At 43.6% G+C, this 19101-nt stretch overlaps 1 protein-coding gene across 1 annotated transcript in view; it reads left to right on the forward strand.

Moving 5' to 3' along the window:
• SLC38A6 (solute carrier family 38 member 6) overlaps window positions 1–19101 on the forward strand; it is a gene marked incomplete at its 5' end in the record, with an annotated part of 56171 nt that overhangs the window by 12419 nt on the left and 24651 nt on the right. The window contains one exon of the mRNA XM_083736211.1: window positions 18548–18626. Within this exon, the coding sequence (XP_083592337.1) occupies window positions 18548–18626 (79 nt within the window). The remainder of the gene's footprint in view (window positions 1–18547; window positions 18627–19101) is intronic.

Here is a 19101-nt window from a genome sequence, read left to right on the forward strand (position 1 = left end):
GTCTCCTTCAATGTCTTTTATCGTCCCATCCTTCCAGTCATGGTCTAGTTATTCTACATACAAAAACTGGGCATGAAATTGTTTCTATGTCCTTAAATTTGTGGACACCTCTGTTAGAAATCATAGATATATTTACCTGCCTAGGAAAGGCTGTTGTAGCTTTGGGACCTGTGACTGCATAAATTTGACTCACGCTGCCCAGTGACTGCTCTTTTTATAAACATACTTGAGAACTAGGTTGCTTGCTTTCATAATTCAATTTAGTGTCCTTTGTAGAACAAGCTATGTTTTAAAGTGTAATAAACTCTTGCTATTAACTCCAGGCAGGAGTATGAACACTCTAATCCCAATGACCGAGTATTATTTATTCATACCGGTTTGGGGTGACGTTACGTAGTGAGAAACAAATTTTTTAATTTCCTTTCCTATTTGACTGCACCTCTAAATAAATGTCATTAAACAAGTTAGGTCTAAGCAGTGAAGGGTCTGCCAGACCCAGGACCCCGTTATAACAGTGTGCTGGTCAAAGGAAATTTGAGTCTTATTTTCTTCTCCTTCCAACAGTTCATAACCTTGTATGTGTGTCACTTTTAATAAAACTCCCTCGAGAAACCCTAGAGGCCTGAGCTATTGCACACTGGGTGTTATCAAACTACTTATTCTGTCCTCAACAATAACACTGGCTGTCAGAAAGCAAAGACTTATCTGCCAAGAACTTCCATTCTGATTAATTCAAGAAGCAGCATTTGCACTTGGAAAATATTATTTCAAGCTTTTAAATACCACTAGATGGAAATTTCCATGTTCCTTCAGCATTCGGTGCTTTTGTTTCGCTTTCTTTCCATAGGAGGACACACATTTCTCTTGCAAAGTGTGGGTATTGCACCTCCCACCACCACCGCAAAATTAACCTGTTCTAAAGTCACCGCAAAAGGATAATTTGCATGGTTCCCATGTTACATGGACAGTATTGCTTTCCTTTGTACGTAGCTAATGACATCTGTGGACAGTGCAAACATGCCAGTAAGGTACAACATAACTGCATTTTTGCTAAAAAGGCCAACCAATCAGAACATTGCACAGCCAGGTGGAGAGGTGGCTTACGGACTGTGAAAAGGACCGGTCAACCATTATTCTGCATAAGGAGCTAAGCAGTGGTGGTGGTGTTACAGGTTTCTAAAATTGTCAATGCTGTGATTAAATAGATTGGCAAGCAGGGCTATTTTGTGTCAGTATTCACTAGTACAGAGTACTGGCACCTTTTTTGTGCATCCATTTTGTGCTGGTACCCACGGCAGTCGTATCAAAATATGAGTATCATAACCTAATTTTGTTTTTAACCCCCCTCCCCCAAAGCACTTATCAGCAGCAGGTTCAGAACAATTAAGTTCTATTTCACATGATGCATAACTAATTTGTAGAACTCACTGCTGCAAGATCTGGTGATGACTTCTGGATAAGGTGGCTGGATTAAGCAGAACATACAACATCGATCTACCAATGGTTATTGGCTTTTTAATAACATGCTGGGGGCAGAAAATGGGAGAGGGTTGCTGCATTTGAAGCTGGCTTAAGGGAGTTCCTAGAGACATCAGCCTGGCTAATATTAGAAGCAGGATGCTGAATTGGGTGAGCTTTCTGACTTGCATCCAGCTGTGCACGTGGTGTTTCACTTGTGGAATGGGATATTCCCCCTCTTCTCCTCTCCCTGCATGCCCCCAAAATCTGCCCTGGAAGACCTCCCAGCCCTCTGAAGCAGATTTTGAGGGTGTTTGGGGCTGTCTGGGGAAGAAAAGGAAGTCACTTAAGTGAAACGGCAGCATTGGATACAGCCCTCTGACCATAGCTGTCAACTTACAGATTTGAAAATAAGGGATCAGCAGCCAAAATAAGGGATTTTCCGGGCACAGGTATGTTCAACTTCTGAGCCCCTCCAAGCCAAAGGCAGAAAGCCCAGCCAGCGGCCAAACAAAGCCTCAAAGCGGTGGTTCCCACAGCGCAGCAACCCGGCAAAGGGGATGCAGCAAGGGAAACCACCGTCACCTCTCCGCTGGGAAGCGCTGAGCAAAGGCGAGTCCCCAGGCAACACGGCCGATTTAATCGGCACAAGGCATGCAAACTCCACCCCCCCCCCAGTCGTTCTTAGACTCCTTATTGAGTGAGCAACGCAGCCAAGCAACACAGTTGGAGCCTCCCTCTTCCCTGGCCGGCAGGGAGGGAGGGAGAGGAGCTGCTTCCTTTGAAACCCAAGAAATTTAAGGGACATCATCAATAAGGGACAGCAGCAGGACACGGCGCTAGGATAAGGGAGTTTTCCGCCAAATAAGGGACGGTTGACAGCTATTGCCTCTGACCAGATTTTGTGTTGTGTAGCAGTTAACTTGTTTTTACATTTTTCTTTCATGTTTGACTGTAAACACTTGCAATTTTTTTAAAAGAAAGGCTGGAAGGAAAAAGAGCAATTTCAGATTTGATATAATTTCCTACTGGACATTTCCACGAAGGAAGTGTAATGGGTATATCTGTGAACTCTTTTGGTAAGGGCAACCTTTCAGAAGCTGGCTCTGAGAACCTGCATGTTCCCTGGAAACCAGAAATGCATTGCGTGAGAGCCCTTGCCAGACCACTCTCGATCCTTTCAAAGCCAGGAAAAATCCCGCAGGCAGAAGTGCAGGGTCCCTTCCCACTTTCCTCTTGTTTTCTCTTACTGGTTATTTACTGCCACTTCCTCGTCAAAAGTTTGGAGATTGTTAAAAGATGGAACGATATGAGAAGAGCTAAGCAGATAGCAAACAGAGCTAGAACCAAAATGGGGGCTGAGAAGTTGGGAGCTGCTTTCATGCGGCAGCCCATGAGCCGTACACTGCAATGTCCTGCATATACAAATATAAATCGATATTTGAGTTACTACAGAGCAGGGATTCTGAAATCCTAATGTGGAGAAATGGTTAAACAATTGGAAGGCAGAAACCACCCAGCGATGTTCCAGTAGATCCTAGTTTACCTTCTGTTCAGTAGCAACTGCAGCAGTCACTACAGAAGGGATTTAGCAGAGTCAATGTTGTTGTTGTTTAGTCGTTTAGTCATGTCCGACTCTTCGTTACCCCATGGATTAGAGCACGCAACATAAAAAAAAAACTAAGATCATGGCCACTGGTCCCATCACTTCCTGGCAAATAGAAGGGGAAGAAATGGAGGCAGTGAGAGATTTTACTTTCTTGGGCTCCATGATCACTGCAGATGGTGACAGCAGTCACGAAATTAAAAGACGCCTGCTTCTTGGGAGAAAAGCGATGACAAACCTAGACAGCATCTTAAAAAGCAGAGACATCACCTTGCCAACAAAGGTCCATATAGTTAAAGCTATGGTTTTCACAGTAGTTATGTATGGAGGTGAGAGCTGGACCATCAAGAAAGCTGATCGCCAAAGAATTGATGCTTTTGAATTATGTAGCTGGAGGAAACTCTTGAGAGTCCCGTGGACTGCGGACTATATGGAACTGGCGGAGATGACTGGCAGAATCTGATACCAAGGTGAAGAGTTGGTGGAAGAAGATTGGAAAAAAATTAAAGTTTATTTACAGAAACATTGTAAGATCCAGGAATGTTAGAAGGATGTTGGAATGAAGTAATGTGGTTTTAGCAGAAACGATATAAAAGATTAGGTAAAAATTGATTTTTTAATTGGTGAAACGAGAATGTAAATTATAGTACACTAAGATAAATTATTAGGATAAAAACCAAACTGGAAAGGATTTGCTGAAATATTTAATTGAACTAGAATACAAAAAAGGGAGGTGTTAGGAGGTCAGGGAAACAAGTAAATGAAAGACAAGATATGGAAAGAAGGAAATGTTTTTAATTGTTTTTATTTTTCTGTATTTTGTATTTTCTGCTCTCTTTTTTATTTTTATTTTCCTTTCTTTTCTCATTTTTGTAACTTTTTTTAAACTTTAATAAATATTATTTTTTTAACAAAAGAGAGAGTCCCATGGACTGCAAGAAGATGAAACCTCTCCATTCTGAAGGGAATCAGCCCTGAGTGCTCACTGGAAGGACAGATCCTGAAGCTGAGGCTCCAAGACTTTGCCCACCTCATGAGAAGAGAACTCCCTGGAAAAGACCCTGATGTTGGGAAAGATTGAGGGCACAAGGAGCAGGGGACGACAGAGGACAACAAGCACTTAATATTGTTCCATATTTACCAGGCCGTTTAAAAGGAAGCATGAGTGTGCAAGGCTACCTGTAGAGCCTTTGGTCTCCAGGCCTTAGACATGATTAAGGATCTGCCATCCAGCTTTTCAAGATTCCTTCCACGTAGGAAGAAACCAAAGGTGGCTGGGATTAGGAGCTGCATGTGTTTATTTCTCTGAGAACAGGATAAGAAAAAGTCCCAGGTACACTTGAGAACATTTCGTTCCCCCGGTGCTGTTGTCACTCCATCTGGTGGTCATTTGAAGTAGAGCTGCATCTGGAACATTTCTCAGGAAAGAGCTGGAGCCAAGCTCTTGTGATTTTCTCTCTCGGAGGAAGGCAACAAAAAAATAACAAACAAGCAAAAATTAGAGAGCAGTGTGAATCCTGACCTTGGGGGAGAGGGGATTATCTTAAAACCTATTGTACTAGGTTCATGCTTAATTTTATTTGCAAGTCTGTAATTAGTCTAATCTGTATTTCCTCTGCAGCAATCTAGAGAGCAGCTTTTCTGCTTTGCAGAACCTTTTCTTTTTATGGTTTTAGCCTTTTAACTCTGAATTCTTTGTGCACCCGGGGTTTATGTAGCTGTTTGGTGATGGGGAGTCATTTTATTTCACTTCTGAATCCCTTTCAGTGAGGCATTCTGAAGCAGTTTACAATATAAAAACATATATAAAGCAGGTACGTATCTAAAAACAGCCAAAGCAATTGCATATATGAAAACAAAAACAAAACAAAACCCCCAATGAGAATATGTACATTGGATGCTCGGGTTGCGAACGTGATCCGTGCAGGATGCACGCTTGCAACCCACAGCATTCACAACCCGCATTTGCACATGTGCGGGTTGCGATTCGGCGCTTCTGCACATGCACAAAGTGCAGTTTAGTGCTTCTGGGTATGTGCGACCGCTGAAACCCGGAAGTAACCTGTTCTGGTACTTCCGGGTTTCGGCAGTCTGCAGCCCGAAAAAATGCAACCTGAGGCGGCTGTAACCCGAGGTATGACTGTATTTAAAAAGCTGTTTAGAAAGGACCCAGACAGCTTATGCAAATTTGTGCCGGCATCTAGGAGTTCAAAATTATGTTTCTGCCATTTCACTTTTTTTTTACCCACCCCTCCTGAAACATCTGCACTAGTGTATGGGTCTGTCTTGGGGAAAGTGGCCAAGTTACATTGACTTGGAAGCAGTCAGTCTGCTGTGGAGGATTTGTAGAACAGTTGGCATATTGCAGTGACATGGCTCCAGAGTAAACATTGCCTCAATCTTTTCTCTAGCATAAGTGTCTCAGATTGGTGGCATGGGCAGGAAGGAGCCTCCATGCTACAGATAGGGGACTTCTGTCAGATTTGGCCCTGAAAGGGTGATGGAGAGGACAGAAGCCAAGTCCTCTTGATGCCTTCACTCAGATCCTTAAAGGTCTTTGACTAAACCAGTCAGATTTCTGATTGTGTACAGGGAGCTATGCTAGTGCATACTCCCTCACCTCCTTTTCTTTTGTAAAAAGGAGTGTAGGACAGATTTGTAAATATACACTTGCCAGATTACCTTGGTCAGATTTGCCATAATGGCAAGTAGGAAAGCTTTTGTAAATTGGGTACATTTCCTTCCTGCCTGTCCCCTTCCCATTAATGTAATGTAAATTACCATCTGAGGACAAGTAGATTAGCAAATTTTATGGACGTTTGCAAGATTGCTACAGGATCAAGTGGGGGAACGGAACAAAAAATGTTGTGTGTATCTAAAAGATTCCCCCCCTCCTTTATAAACTTCAGTTATCTGCAAAGGATGACATGGGGCAATCCCTGCACAGATCACAGACTCCTGAATGCCAAGGAGAAAAGATTTATTTTTGTATTCGTGCGTGCGCAGTGTGTTTTAAAAAGTGCTAATCCAGGGAATTAGAAAGGCAAATACAGGGAAGGAAGCCAGAAATATATAGCTTCTTCTCTCACCACAGTACATACTTTCCAAACATGTTTGAAATAAGCAGACACCTAAAGTGGGAGCCAATTTCCTGCCAAGGGGCATCCATTTCTTGGTAAAGATCTGCCTAAATTAATCTTTTAAGTGACTTCTGTATTAGCTGCAAGTGTAGGTTGTTTACAGAGGGATTTGGACTAATTTGAGTGCTCACCCCTTCAGCAGCTTATGTTTGGCCTGAAAGCTAATTACCCTTATTGTTTTAAATTGATGATTTCCAGCTCCGCTTTAATTAAAGGCAGGCTTGCGATCTCCAGTCCTAGTTGAACAATTCAGGCCCATTAAGGTCAATTACGTTTTATTTTTATAATTAAGGCAATAGTCCAGGATTTTTATTTTGGAAAAAAAATTAAGGACAGGAAGGCCTTTCCAAAAGAGAAACAATGAATGTGCTTGTGGGTTGTGTCATTCCATCCCTATATATTGACTAGCAGGAATGCATAGTGGAAATAATGTGAGAAGGAATGGGCTTCATAAAAAGCAGCACTTCGGAGCTTGTAATCTAACTGGGCTTGGATCAGCCACTTTTATAATTAATTCATAGTGTTTTCCCACTGCAAATTGGTGCCCTGTGGTGTTAAAACCATATCTTCTTTTGCCCATGTCAAGAGTACCTGCATCCTTATATTGGGCTCCCTTAGATTTCCCTATCGTTCCCAGTAAGATTTCCCGCTTTTCATAACCACATGCACTGTCCACACTTTTATGAGTTTTTTTTCTACAGATAGGTCTGTGACTCTTTTGAAAATTGTCTGTCTGAGCAAATTCCAACTAGTTCAGTTTCACAAGTGCGTGTTTGCGGAGCTGGGGGAGGCTGGGCTGCAAAAAATAACAGCAAGAAGTATACTTTCCAAAAATGCTGTGGAACCTGAACTTAGAAGGAACTTTATCTACAGGTTAAGGATGGTACCTTATAAATCAGTAAAGATGGTGCAGTGGTACCTTGGTTCTCAAACTTAATCCGTTCTGGAAGTCCGTTCTGAAACCAAAGCATTCCAAAACCAAGGCGCGCATTCCCATAGAAATTAGTGCAACATGGATTAATCCGTTCCAGACTTCTAAAAACAACCCCTAAAACAGCAATTTAACATGAATTTTACTATCCAGCGAGACCATTGATCCATAAAATGAAAGCAATAAACAATGTGCTGCAGTCGCACAGCCAATCAGTCAGTAGCTGAACTGGGTTCCACACAGTCACAAAAACAAAAACGCAAATTAAATAGCAAAAACAGACAGACTTAACACTTAAAATCGAAACGTGGTGCTCAAATTGGATGCGTAACACTCAAAACGGAGCACGTTCGGCTTCTGGAAAAAGTTCACAAACCGGAACACTGTTTGGGTTCCAAGTTGTTTGAGTACCAAGGTGTTTGAGAACCAAGGTACCACTGTATAAAGCTAAGATGTGGAACTTAGTTCCTGGAGAAGTATGCCTGGCACCTTCAGTTTACAACTTTGGGCAAATGCCGTCACATTTTTACCCTGGCTTTTGACACTTGAGATAGGTGTATGTCCCCCACTTTTTAAGTTGTTTGGTGCAGTCATTAAAGTAATTAGTTACCAAGGATGAAAGTAGTAGTGAAAAGGCATCTAGGTGGCCTAATCATTTTGACCTGCTGATGGCATGAATGGGACCCTCCCCCCCAAATGTGCTGGCTTACAAAAGGCCTCCAAAGCTCTAGACCATGGGTAGGCAAACTAAGGCCCGGGGGCCGGATCCGGCCCAATCACCTTCTAAATCCAGCCCGTGGACAGTCCGGGAATCAGCGTGTTTTTACATGAGTAGAATGTGTCCTTTTATTTAAAATGCACCTCTGGGTTATTTGTGGCGCCTGCCTGGTGTTTTTACATGAGTAGAATGTGTGCTTTTATTTAAAATGCATCTCTGGGTTATTTGTGGGGCATAGGAATTCATTCATTTCCCCCCCAAAATATAGTCCGGCCCCCCACAAGGTCTAAGGGACGGTGGACCAGCCCCATGCTGGAAAGGTTTGTTGACCCCTGTTCTAGATATACAGTGAGAGCTACATATGCTTCTTTGCTCCTGTGACCACCTGTCCCACAATCTGAGGCCAGGTAAACTTCAAACAAACCCAGGATCTGCAACAGTTCCCAGAGAGGCTTGGCCCACCTGTGAGGTTGGTGGGGACGGGATGTTAAACATAGCGCCTGGCCAGGAGCTGTTGGAAATGATCCACCCAGTTGCAATATTATTGCAAAGCTGCTGGATTATTATCAGTTGTTATTGTTACTGAATTTATATCCCACTGTTCCTCCTGAAGGGGCCCAGCAAGCCTCAGTCGCCTGTGTTGTACTTCACACTAGTGGATCACACAATTGGTAGATGCCTCTGCCTGTGTGATTTGTGGACTAATAATAATAATAATAATAATAATAATAATAATAATTTATTATTTATACCCTGCCCATCTGGCTGGGCTTCCCCAGCCACTCTGTGCGGCTTCCCAAAAAATATTAAAATACTGTAATACATCAGACATTAAAAGCTTCCCTAAACAGGGCTGCCTTCAGATGTCTTCTAAAAGTCTGGTAGTTGTTGTTCTCTTTGACATCTGGTGGGAGGGCGTTCCACAGGGCGGGCGCCACCACTGAGAAGGCCCTCTGCCTGGTTCCCTGTAACTTGGCTTCTCGCAGCGAGGGAACCGCCAGAAGGCCCTTGGTGCTGGACCTCAGTGTCCCTGTAACTAGGACAAGCAAGTATCAGCCTCACTTCCCCATCTGCAAAAAGAATTGAGTAGGATTGACCTACTTCACAGACTTGTTACCCGGGTAACCACAGTGAGGGCAAGGCAATTTGAAAATGAAAAATGCTGTGTAAGTGATGATCAGTAGGGAAAATAGATTTCAGAAGTCGCCAAATGCACCCTCAGCCCATATGCATTTTTATAAAACGCTCTGTTAGCCTGTTCCATAAAGCCCCGTAAGGAAGACATGCGTCCTTCTTAATAACAGTGTCATGAACTGAACTGGTTGGGTAAGAACATCTAGCCAGAGGGGATGAGGTTCATTCTTTCCAACCACCGGATATTTCTAAGGGTGTCTTGCCAGCCCTTCAGCAAGGGAAGGCTGATCCCATGAACTCTCTGACAACTCCCTAAGCTCACAAACACACATCCTGCTTTTGTCACCAAACCGACGATTTGTCTCTGGTCTCTTGTCTGTGGATGGAGTGGTTAGGAAAAGTTGGAGCCTCTGGATGCAAATCTTTAAAAACAAAACCCACCTTGTGTGTGTGGAGTGGCACATTTTCTGTGACTTCTGAGATACACGGAGATATTTCTATCTTTCTTCAGTACATTATTTCTTGCAAATCCTTGTTAATGGTTTTGGGATTTGTTTGGGAAGCGATATCTAAGTTGAATTTCTCTGCTCTTCGTTTCTTCTTCAGACACATGCCTTTAGAATCGTTTCCGATATCTCACAGGGCAAATCCTGACTGTTTCATACATTACTCAGGGCAAACACTGACTAAAGCAGCCTTCTCCATCCATGTTTTGGACTGAAATTCGATCCAGCAGTCACTGGACTGAGGATACATTCAACAGGGAACTGTGGGGAATTCTGATTCCCTATGATGCACATGCTTTTTCACATTCACACTTAAAAAAAATAAAAAACGAATTCACTTTTTATTTGTCCTGCAGTTTAGCAGAGCAACAGCAGCAAGAAGCTGCCATGTGGTCCCCTTAACACTCATTTTGGTAATTTTTTGTTGTTGTCATCTTCTGTCTCAAGAGACTATGGAAGAGTACACCTTTGGGGGGTGAAGCCAAACGAATGGTAGGTTGCAGCATCTGCTGTGGCTGTAGAGACCGATACAGACGAGACATGTTTTGTTGCAGATGGGGCAGATGAAGGTGTTGGGTTGTGGTTACAGTTAGGTAGCCGTGTTGGTTTGCCATAGTCAAAACAAAAAAAATTCCTTCCAGTAGCACCTTAAAGACCAACTAAGTTAGTTCTTGGTATGAGCTTTCGTGTGCATGCTTGGTATGAGCTTTCGTGTGGTATCTGAAGAAGTGTGCATGCACACGAAAGCTCATACTAAGAACTAACTTAGTTGGTCTTTAAGGTGCTACTGGAAGGAATTTTTTTTGTTTTGGGTTGTGGTGCTGCAGATACACCATGGGGTTTCTTCTCTGCGCGCCCCCCCCCCCCAGTGGTCATTCCTTCTAGGAAACAGGCTTTTATCCAGAGTAATTCATTCTGTCAGTGCAAGGATTCATGCTGGTGCAATGGAACTCTGCGTGCATCCTGAATCTGTTCTGGGGTTTTCCCCACACCTCCAGAGCATATTTGGGGAGTGTGCAGGGTACGCGCATTAGGAGGAGATTCCGTGAATCCTTGTGCTGACAAAATGAGTTAGGCGGATGCAGCCCAAAGTTTTTTTAAATTTCCAGTTGTGTTTCTTCCATTTCAGTTCTAATTTGTCATTGTTACGGCAGGTAGCAAGCAGCCATAGCTTAGTGCAGGCATAGCCAAACTCGGCTCTACAGATGTTTTGGGACTACAACTCCCATCATCCCTGACCACTGGTCCTGTTAGCTAGGGATGATGGGAGTTGTAGTCCCAAAACATCTGGAGGGCCAAGTTTGCGTATAACTGGCTTAGTGCCTTTCTACACAGTGTGGCAGTGGCTGCACAATGTGACCCATGAACTTGCTCCCACTAAGAGCCTCTCCAGTAAAGGCAAATGAATATCATTTGTGTGGTTACATATTGTGGTAGCACAACCTCACAGACCTTTCCTCCTCCTTTCTGGCCAATGTCATGGGATCATTTTTCCGGGTTGCTCCCAGTCTCAGCTAGGATTCCACATACATGGCAGGGTCCAGCCACCTGCAGTACAGAGTGTGGTCATTTCACAGGAGTTGCACAGGAAGCCCAACCCCATGAACAGCAAACATTTCAGTATTTAGTTTTAGTATTTAGTGTTCTAAATAGCAAATGGGAAGGCAGGCCTTCTAGCCCTGAACCACATTGGGGAACAAGAAGTTAGACAAGTCTATAGGGTACCATGTTGGGCATAGTGATTGGTTGACTCCTGCCCACTTCAGGAATGGTGAATTTATTCAAAATTGCTAGGAGCGAAGCACAAACAGCCTAGCATTTGAATGCACCAATTGCAGACCCTGGGAGGGAGGAAAAGAACAGGGCGTTGGGCTCTCTGTGGCTTTAGGGCCTTTACTCCCACCAAGACTGGGCTATTGGATGTACGTGTGCCGCATGTGAAGGCTGCTAGAAATTTCCCAAGTTCCCTTTGCAAGAATTAACTCACTTACCCAGCTTGCACCACAAGGATATAGACCAGAAACTGATTCCCCTAACAGCCCTGCAATGTGGGGAAGTAGTCACCTGAGTCTGGCATCTGATAGGGAAATATGGGCACTTTTTTTTTTTTTTAAATATTTTTATTAAGGATTTTCTTGTTTTACAGAAGTGTAGTGCCTCGTATTTTTTTTTCTTCTTCTTCTTCCATGTAACGTTTTTACAAATCCGTTTCATTTGTTGAGGCATTAGGGGGAGAAGAAAACAGAAAGAAAAAAGAAAGGGGGGGTGGGGAGAGGGAGGATGGATGGGGGTGGGGTCGGGTGGCGGTGTTTCTATTATGTTTAATGTATGTAGAGTTTGGTGTCAGCGTTGCTTGTGTTGTTCACTTGTGTTCCTTTGGTGGTGAGAGAGGTTGGGGTTGGCTTAGGGTGTGATTGTTTGCTTGTGATTGGCTGTGGTGATCTTTGTTTTCGTGTGTGAGTGAGGTGGGTGGGTGTTTTGGATCAGGTTAGCCATATTGATTTGTATGCTGTTGGTGGATTATTGTCATTGTCCTGTTGGGCTGTGTATGTGATAAAGGGGAGCCATACCGGGGTGAAGGCGTCTTCTTCTGTTTGTCCCCGTGTCAGTTTCAGTTTATTAGTTAATTTTTCTAGTAGGGCTGTTTCCCATACTATTTGGTACCATTGGTCCATGCTTACTCCTGACAGGTCTCTCCAGTGTCTGGTTATGATGTTTCTGGTTGCTGAGAGCAGGTGGGTTATAAGTTCTTTGTGGTGTAAATGGGCATTGTTGTCTTGGAAGATGTTTAGTAGGGCCAATTCTGGGGTGATGTCTATTACTTGCTTAGTTATTTTACATATTTCTTGTATGGCTGTTGTCCAGAATAGTTGAATTTTGGGACACTCCCACCACATGTGGAGGTATGTGCCTGAGGAGGTGCACCCTCTCCAGCATTTTGGTGAGGTTCCTGGGTGTATTAGCGCTAGTTTCCTTGGTGTTAGGTACCACCTGTAGGTGAGTTTCAGTGTGAGTTCTTTTCTTTTTGTTGATATGGATTTAAAGGGGGGTTTAGACCACATTCTGGTCCATTGAGTGGGGTTAATCTCATAGCCTATGTCATTCTCCCATTGTTTTTTGATTGTGTCTAGGGGATTTGCGGGATTTTGGAGTAGTATTTTGTATATTGCGGATACCGTCCCTTTACCATTTCCCTTTGTTGTTAGGAGGAGGTTTTCGAAGGTTGTCAGGGGCCTAGTTGCTGCTGATTTTACTGTTGGGTTGTTTAAGAAGGCATGTAGTTGGTGTTGTGTTAACCAGGTCATTTGGGTGTCTTCTAGTTTGTCTTGTATTTCTTGTGTTGACAAGGGTTTGTTATTTTTATAAAAGTCTATTAGGCGATATAAGCCTTTGGTTCGCCAGGTTTTTGTCTGGAGGTTTTGTGCTGCATGGTAGAATAATGGGTGGTACGCCAGGGGGATTAGTGGGGATGGGGTTGGGGATAGTTTGCCTATTTGTGTTTTCCATGCTTTGAGCATGGTCTGTGTGTACCTGTTAAGTGTTGTGGGAATTTTCTTTAGTTTGTTTGGGAGGAGTGGGTATGTTGTGGTGCAGGTGTTTTCAATTGTGTCCCTCTCTAGGTGTACCCATTGTTTTGTCTCATCTTCTAGTATATATGGGATTATATGGCGTATTTGGTTGGCATTGTAATATGCTTCTATGTTGGGGATTCCCCATCCTCCTTCTGAGGTGGGGAGGTGCAGGTATTTGGGGCTTATTCTTGGTTTTTTATGTGAGAAGATGAAAGAGTGTAGTTTTCTCTGCCAACTGCGAAGTTGGGTTGAGGGGATCCAGATTGGGAGGGTTTGGAATAGGTAGGTTAGTTTTGGGAGTGTGATCATTTTGATCATGGCTATTTTGTCTGAGAGAGTGAAATTCGTGTTATTCCATCTCTTTAGGTCTTTGTTAATTTGTCGCCACAGGGGCTTGTAGTTGTGGAGGTACAGTTTATTGAGGTTTCTGGTTATTTGTACCCCTAGGTATCTGAACTTGGTGTGGCAAAGTTTTATTTTGGTGACCTTCGTGAGTTCTTTTTGGGTGTGAGGAGGGGTGTTGAAGCACATTGCTTCTGACTTTGTAAAATTTACCTGTAGGCCCGACACCATTGCAAATGTGTTGAGTTCTCTGATTAGGGAGGTTGCTGTGCTTATGGGGTCTGGTGTTGTGACCATTAGGTCATCTGCAAAGAGCCCTAATTTATAGGTTCTGCCTTTTATTTCCACTCCCTTGATGTCTGTGGCTGCTCGGATGCGGATTGCTAAGGGTTCCAGAGCCAGGATAAATAAGAAGGGAGACAGTGGGCATCCTTGTTTCGTGCCTCTTTGGATAGCTATAGTATTAGAATCCATATTGTTAGTTCTGCATTTTGCTGAGGCTTGGGAGTATATTTGTTTGAGGATTTGTAGGAAGTTGGGGCCAAATTTCATGTTAGTTAGTACTGCTAATATGTATTTCCACTCCAAGCAATCAAAGGCTTTGAGGATGTCTAGGGACATAATTGTCAATGGGAGTTTGGTTGCCTTGCTGTGTTCGATCAGGTTCAGTAGTTTCCTGATGGGGTCTGTTATATTGCGGCCAGGGACAAAACCAGTCTGGTCTTTTGTTTGCAGATCCACCAAGGAATGTCAGGGATCTGCAGGGAGTAGGGCAGTTTCACTCCTGAAGCTTAGAGGAGAGATACTCGAGAACTGGCTGCAGACCAGACCAGGAGGCTACTCTGCCCAGCGCTCTTGTCTCCAGCAGCAACCAAATGCCCCAGCAATGCCCAGATGCTGGCATCTTTTGTGTAAAATTCCTGTCTAAGAGCCATGCGGAAAGGAAGGGCTGTAAATCAGTTTTAAGCGTCTCTAAGCAGGAGCTAATTTCTGCCGTTAGTACTCCATCATTGATAATTGAGTTATGTGGCTGTGGAAAGGCATACAGGGAAGTTCTCTGACCACAGTTCAGCTGACAACTAGTAATGCAGGTCTAACAATAGATGTAATGTGCCAGTGTTTTAAGCACTGCCATTGTAGCTAACTCTGCAACTGTGCGCATTACAATTTGTGCCTGTAAACTAGGGGTCATTTCACACGCTAGCAAGGTTATGCTTAAAATTCTACAAGGCAGGCTTAAGCAGTATGTGGACCGAGAAGTCCCAGAAGTGCAAGCTGGATTTCGAAGGGGCAGAGGAACCAGAGACCAAGTTGCAAACATGCACTGGATTATGGAGAAAGCTAGAGAGTTCCAGAAAGACATCTACTTCTGCTTCATTGATTATGCAAAAGCCTTTGACTGTGTCGACCACAGCAAACTATGGCAAGTTCTTAAAGAAATGGGAGTGCATGATCACCTCATCTGTCTCCTGAGAAATCTTTATGTGGGACAAGAAGCTACAGTTAGAAATGGATATGGAACTGATTGGTTCAAAATTGGGAAAGGAGTACGACAAGGCTGTATATTGTCTCCCTGCCTATTTAACTTATATGCAGAATTCATCATGCGAAAGGCTGGGCTGGATGAATCCCTAGCTGGAATTAAGATTGCCGGAAGAAATAACAACCTCAGATATGCAGATGACACAACCTTGATGGCAAAAAGTGAGGAGGAATTAAAGAACCTTTTAATGAGGGTGAAAGAGGAGAGTGCAAAATATGGTCTGAAGCTCAACATCAAAAAAACGAAGATCATGGCCACTGGGCCCATCACCTCCTGGCAAATAGAAGGGGAAGAAATGGAGGCAGTGAGAGATTTTACTTTTTTGGGCTCCATGATCACTGCAGATGGTGACAGCTGTCACGAAATTAAAAGACGCCTGCTCAAACATGAGTCTGACCAAACTGCGGGAGGCAGTGGAAGACAGGAGTGCCTGGCGTGCTCTGGTCCAGGGGGTCACGAAGAGTCGGACACGACTAAACAACAACAACAAAAAACCAGGGGTCAGCAAACGTTTTCAGCAGGGGGCCGGTCCACAGTCCCTCGGACCTTGTGGGGGGCCGGACTATATTTTGGAGGAAAAGAACTGAACGAATTCCTATGCCCCACAAATAACCCAGAGATGCATTTTAAATAAAAGCATGCATTCTACTCATATAAAAACACACTGATTCCTGTCTGTGGGTCAGATCTAGAAGGTGATTGGGCCGGATCCAGCCCCTGGGCCCTAGTTTGCCTACCATGCTATAAACAATTCAAGTACATGCAGACCTTGTGCTTCCCCTTTAATTCAGTGCTTTAAGTGGCTGCACAGTGGCTGATTTTTTATTCTTACAACAGCTATTACTATTATTTGGTGGTGGCTTTTATGTGAAACCCCTCTTCAGTTCTCAGCATTTTGTGGTGGTGGTAGGGGACCAAACCCATAGCTTAACCTTTTAAACTCAGGATAAAGCACACGTCTGAATTGTACTGTTTTCTCACAAGCTGCCAAAAGAGAGATTTCTATCTTATGGAAGCTTCAGGGTAGAAATAGATTCACTGAACTTCGAGTCCATTTTCCTTATGGCCTAGAGGAAGAAAAGGAACAGCTTAAGAGGGGAAGAGAGGGTGCTCATTTCATTTTAGTTTTTGTATAAAAGCACCCGAATGTAGCACAGGGGATCGGGTCTCTCTCTGGAGCATGGTATTCAAAGGAGTAGTGCTGCCATTTAGGAAACAAAAAGAGTCAATCAAACAACAAAGGATAAAAATGATCAAATGGTTAGCCAGAGGCTAAAATAAATGCATGAGAAAGAGTGACACATTGTATATTAGCAAGAAATCTGAGCTGGAAATTAGTTGAAGGTTGGGTTTTTTGTGTGATTTAACCGATGTGACTTTTAAAAAACAATTGTGAAAGAGATAAATGCCTGATCTCTCAATTCCAGATGTGCAAAACGGGCATGAGAGAAATTTTAAGTTTCGATACAGAAGAAGTTTGAATTTCTTTGCAAGAGATTTTTTTTTGAAAAAAAGGAAAAGGGGGAAAAAAATCTTCTTTATATTCATTGGCACCTATTGGTTACCATCAGAAAGTACAGCATCGTTATTACTGTCCTGCAATCATGCTGGTGGTTTTCAAATTACATGACCTTATAACACTCCATCAAATTTCCTTTTAAAAAAGGAATAAAATTGGAGACACCAAATAAAATGTCTCCCCATGCCTTAGTCAACAGGGAAGGCCAGCGTTGATTGGAAAAACCTGAGTATCTCAATACAAAGAAGTGAATGTTTCCTTATTTAGTGACCTCACAACTGTTTTTAATTTAACCTTGCTGTAGGTACATGCCACTCTGGATTAATGCAATTCACTTTTCTTTATGGAGGCCACATTCCTCCACTTGAAAAATTGTAATTTTAACTGTTTCAGGGCTGCAGCATTCTGCAGTTAACTTTCTACTCCTTTTTTGTGATTGATACGGATAACAAACTTACAGAAATGTGTTGCATTTTTATGTTTTCTTGTGGGGGGAAATCCACTTAAGTGAATTAGTTGGGAATACCTTTCTGGTTATTTAAAAGAATGTAGGTGGGGTTTTCCCCCAAAGCAAGGTGCAGAACAGAATTCAATAATAAATTGTGCGGGATACCAATCGAATCGTTTTGATGTGTGCAATTAATCGCCCTATACCTGGAGGTCTCAGAGCGGTTCACAGAAAAGATCAACATAAAAACCACAATATATATAATCAAAATAAAAACAACCCAATAACACCCCCCCCCCCCAAAAAAGCCACATTTTAAAAGGTTATAGGATTTCAATCAGATCAACCAAAGGCCTGGTTAAAAAGGGATGCTTTTGCCTGGTGCCTAAAGGTGTATAATGAAGGCGCCAGGCAAACTTCCCTGGGGAGAGCATTCCACAGATGGGGAGCCACTGCAGATAAGGCTCTGTTCTCACGTTGCCGCCCTCTGGACCTCTCGAGGAGGAGGCACACAAAGAAGGCCTCAGAAGATGATTTCAGGGTCTGGGTAGGTTCATATGAGAAGAGGCGGTCCTTGAGGTATTGTGGTCCTAAGTAGTTTAAGGCTTTATAGGTCAAGACTGGCACTTTGAATTGGGCCATGAAACTAATTGGTAGCCATTCCAGTCAGACCAGGATCGGTGTAATATGCTCAAACCGCCTTGCTCCAGTGAGCAATCTGGTCACTAGTAAATTTATTATGAGGACAGGTAGGGCAGAGAGAAGACCTCTTTTGCAGCGTCCTCATCCTCCCCACCGAACCCAGTGGTCAAGACTGCTTCACCCAACGCAGGGGTCTCCTTTTGCCTCAGCAGTGTCTCATCGCCAGTTCCCACCCCACCCCCTTCCATAAGAGTACAGAGCACCATGACACTTACATGGGAGAAAGTAATGAAGGAAAAGGAAGAGGTTAGCCTGCTCTCTTTCAGGTATCCCTGACTCTCCAAGTTGTACACTGGGATAACGTGGAATGAAATCGCCCCAGTTTTTCCCCTTTGTGTAAAGGTAAAGGGACCCCTGACCGTTAGGTCCAGTCGTGGCCGACTTTGGGGTTGAGGCGTTCATCTCGCTTTATTGGCCAAGGGAGCCGGCATACAGCTTCCGGGTCATGTGGCCAGCATGACTAAGCGCTTCTGGCGAACCAGAGCAGCGCACGGAAACACCATTTACCTTCCCGCCGGAGCGGTACCTATTTATCTACTTGCACTTTGACGTGCTTTCGAACTGCTAGGTTGGCAGGAGCAGGGACCGAGCAACGGGAGCTCACCCCATCGCGGGGATTCGAACCGCCAGCCTTCTGATCGGCAAGTCCTAGGCTCTGTGGTTTAACCCACAGCGCCACCCGCGTCCCTTCCTTTGTGTAAGGTCCCCCCGATTCTAATGAACCCTCTACAGTACTTATGAAATAACATTTGTATGAGTTTTTCACCGGAATATAAGAAAGGGACAAATTGAGTTTTTATGTGCTATGCCCTTTAGTGAGACACGGTCTCTTGGTCTCCTAACTGTTTTGTACTAGCAATGCTAATTGCACTTTGCCTAGAGATGTCGAGTTTCTAACTCAACCAATGCCTGTTTTCTTATTTCTCAGCCATGTCAACCTATCTTTTCATTGTTAAGTCCGAACTTCCTGGGGCCATTGCAGGGTTCCTTAGCGGAGACCACAGCGGGTAAGGAGAAACGTAAAAGCATCCTATGAGGGCAAGCAAAGGCATTTCTTCTTAAACATAGAGGCCGCGATGCTTCCCACTGTTCTCCAGGTGAAAGAGAGAGACGGGACCTTGCAGATTCCGGCACCTGTGCAATTCAGATGTGTGCTACTGTTCAAAAGTGTAATTCATTACTGATTGCTCCCTTAGTGATTAATAGGAGCCTGAAAATCATAACTTGCTGTCAGCATATTTACATCTGCAGCTCACACAAAAATAGTTGTTTCTTCTTTGTGCCAAATGCGGAATACTTCTTCAGACAAGCTTACACAGTCAGCAGAACCAAGTGGCAACACATTTCTTGGATTGCAGATTTTCAGGCTGCAAATAGAAGGTTTTCATGCACAAATACACACACGTCTCTGCACATAGAAAGTTGGAAGGTTGAGGTGAAGGCCATGCTGAAGCGCTACCTTTCCGTGTTTAGAAAGTTTCT

The sequence above is a fragment of the Podarcis gaigeae genome, assembly GCF_964106915.1.
Source record: "Podarcis gaigeae genome assembly, chromosome: 1".
NCBI lineage: Eukaryota > Metazoa > Chordata > Lepidosauria > Squamata > Lacertidae > Podarcis > Podarcis gaigeae.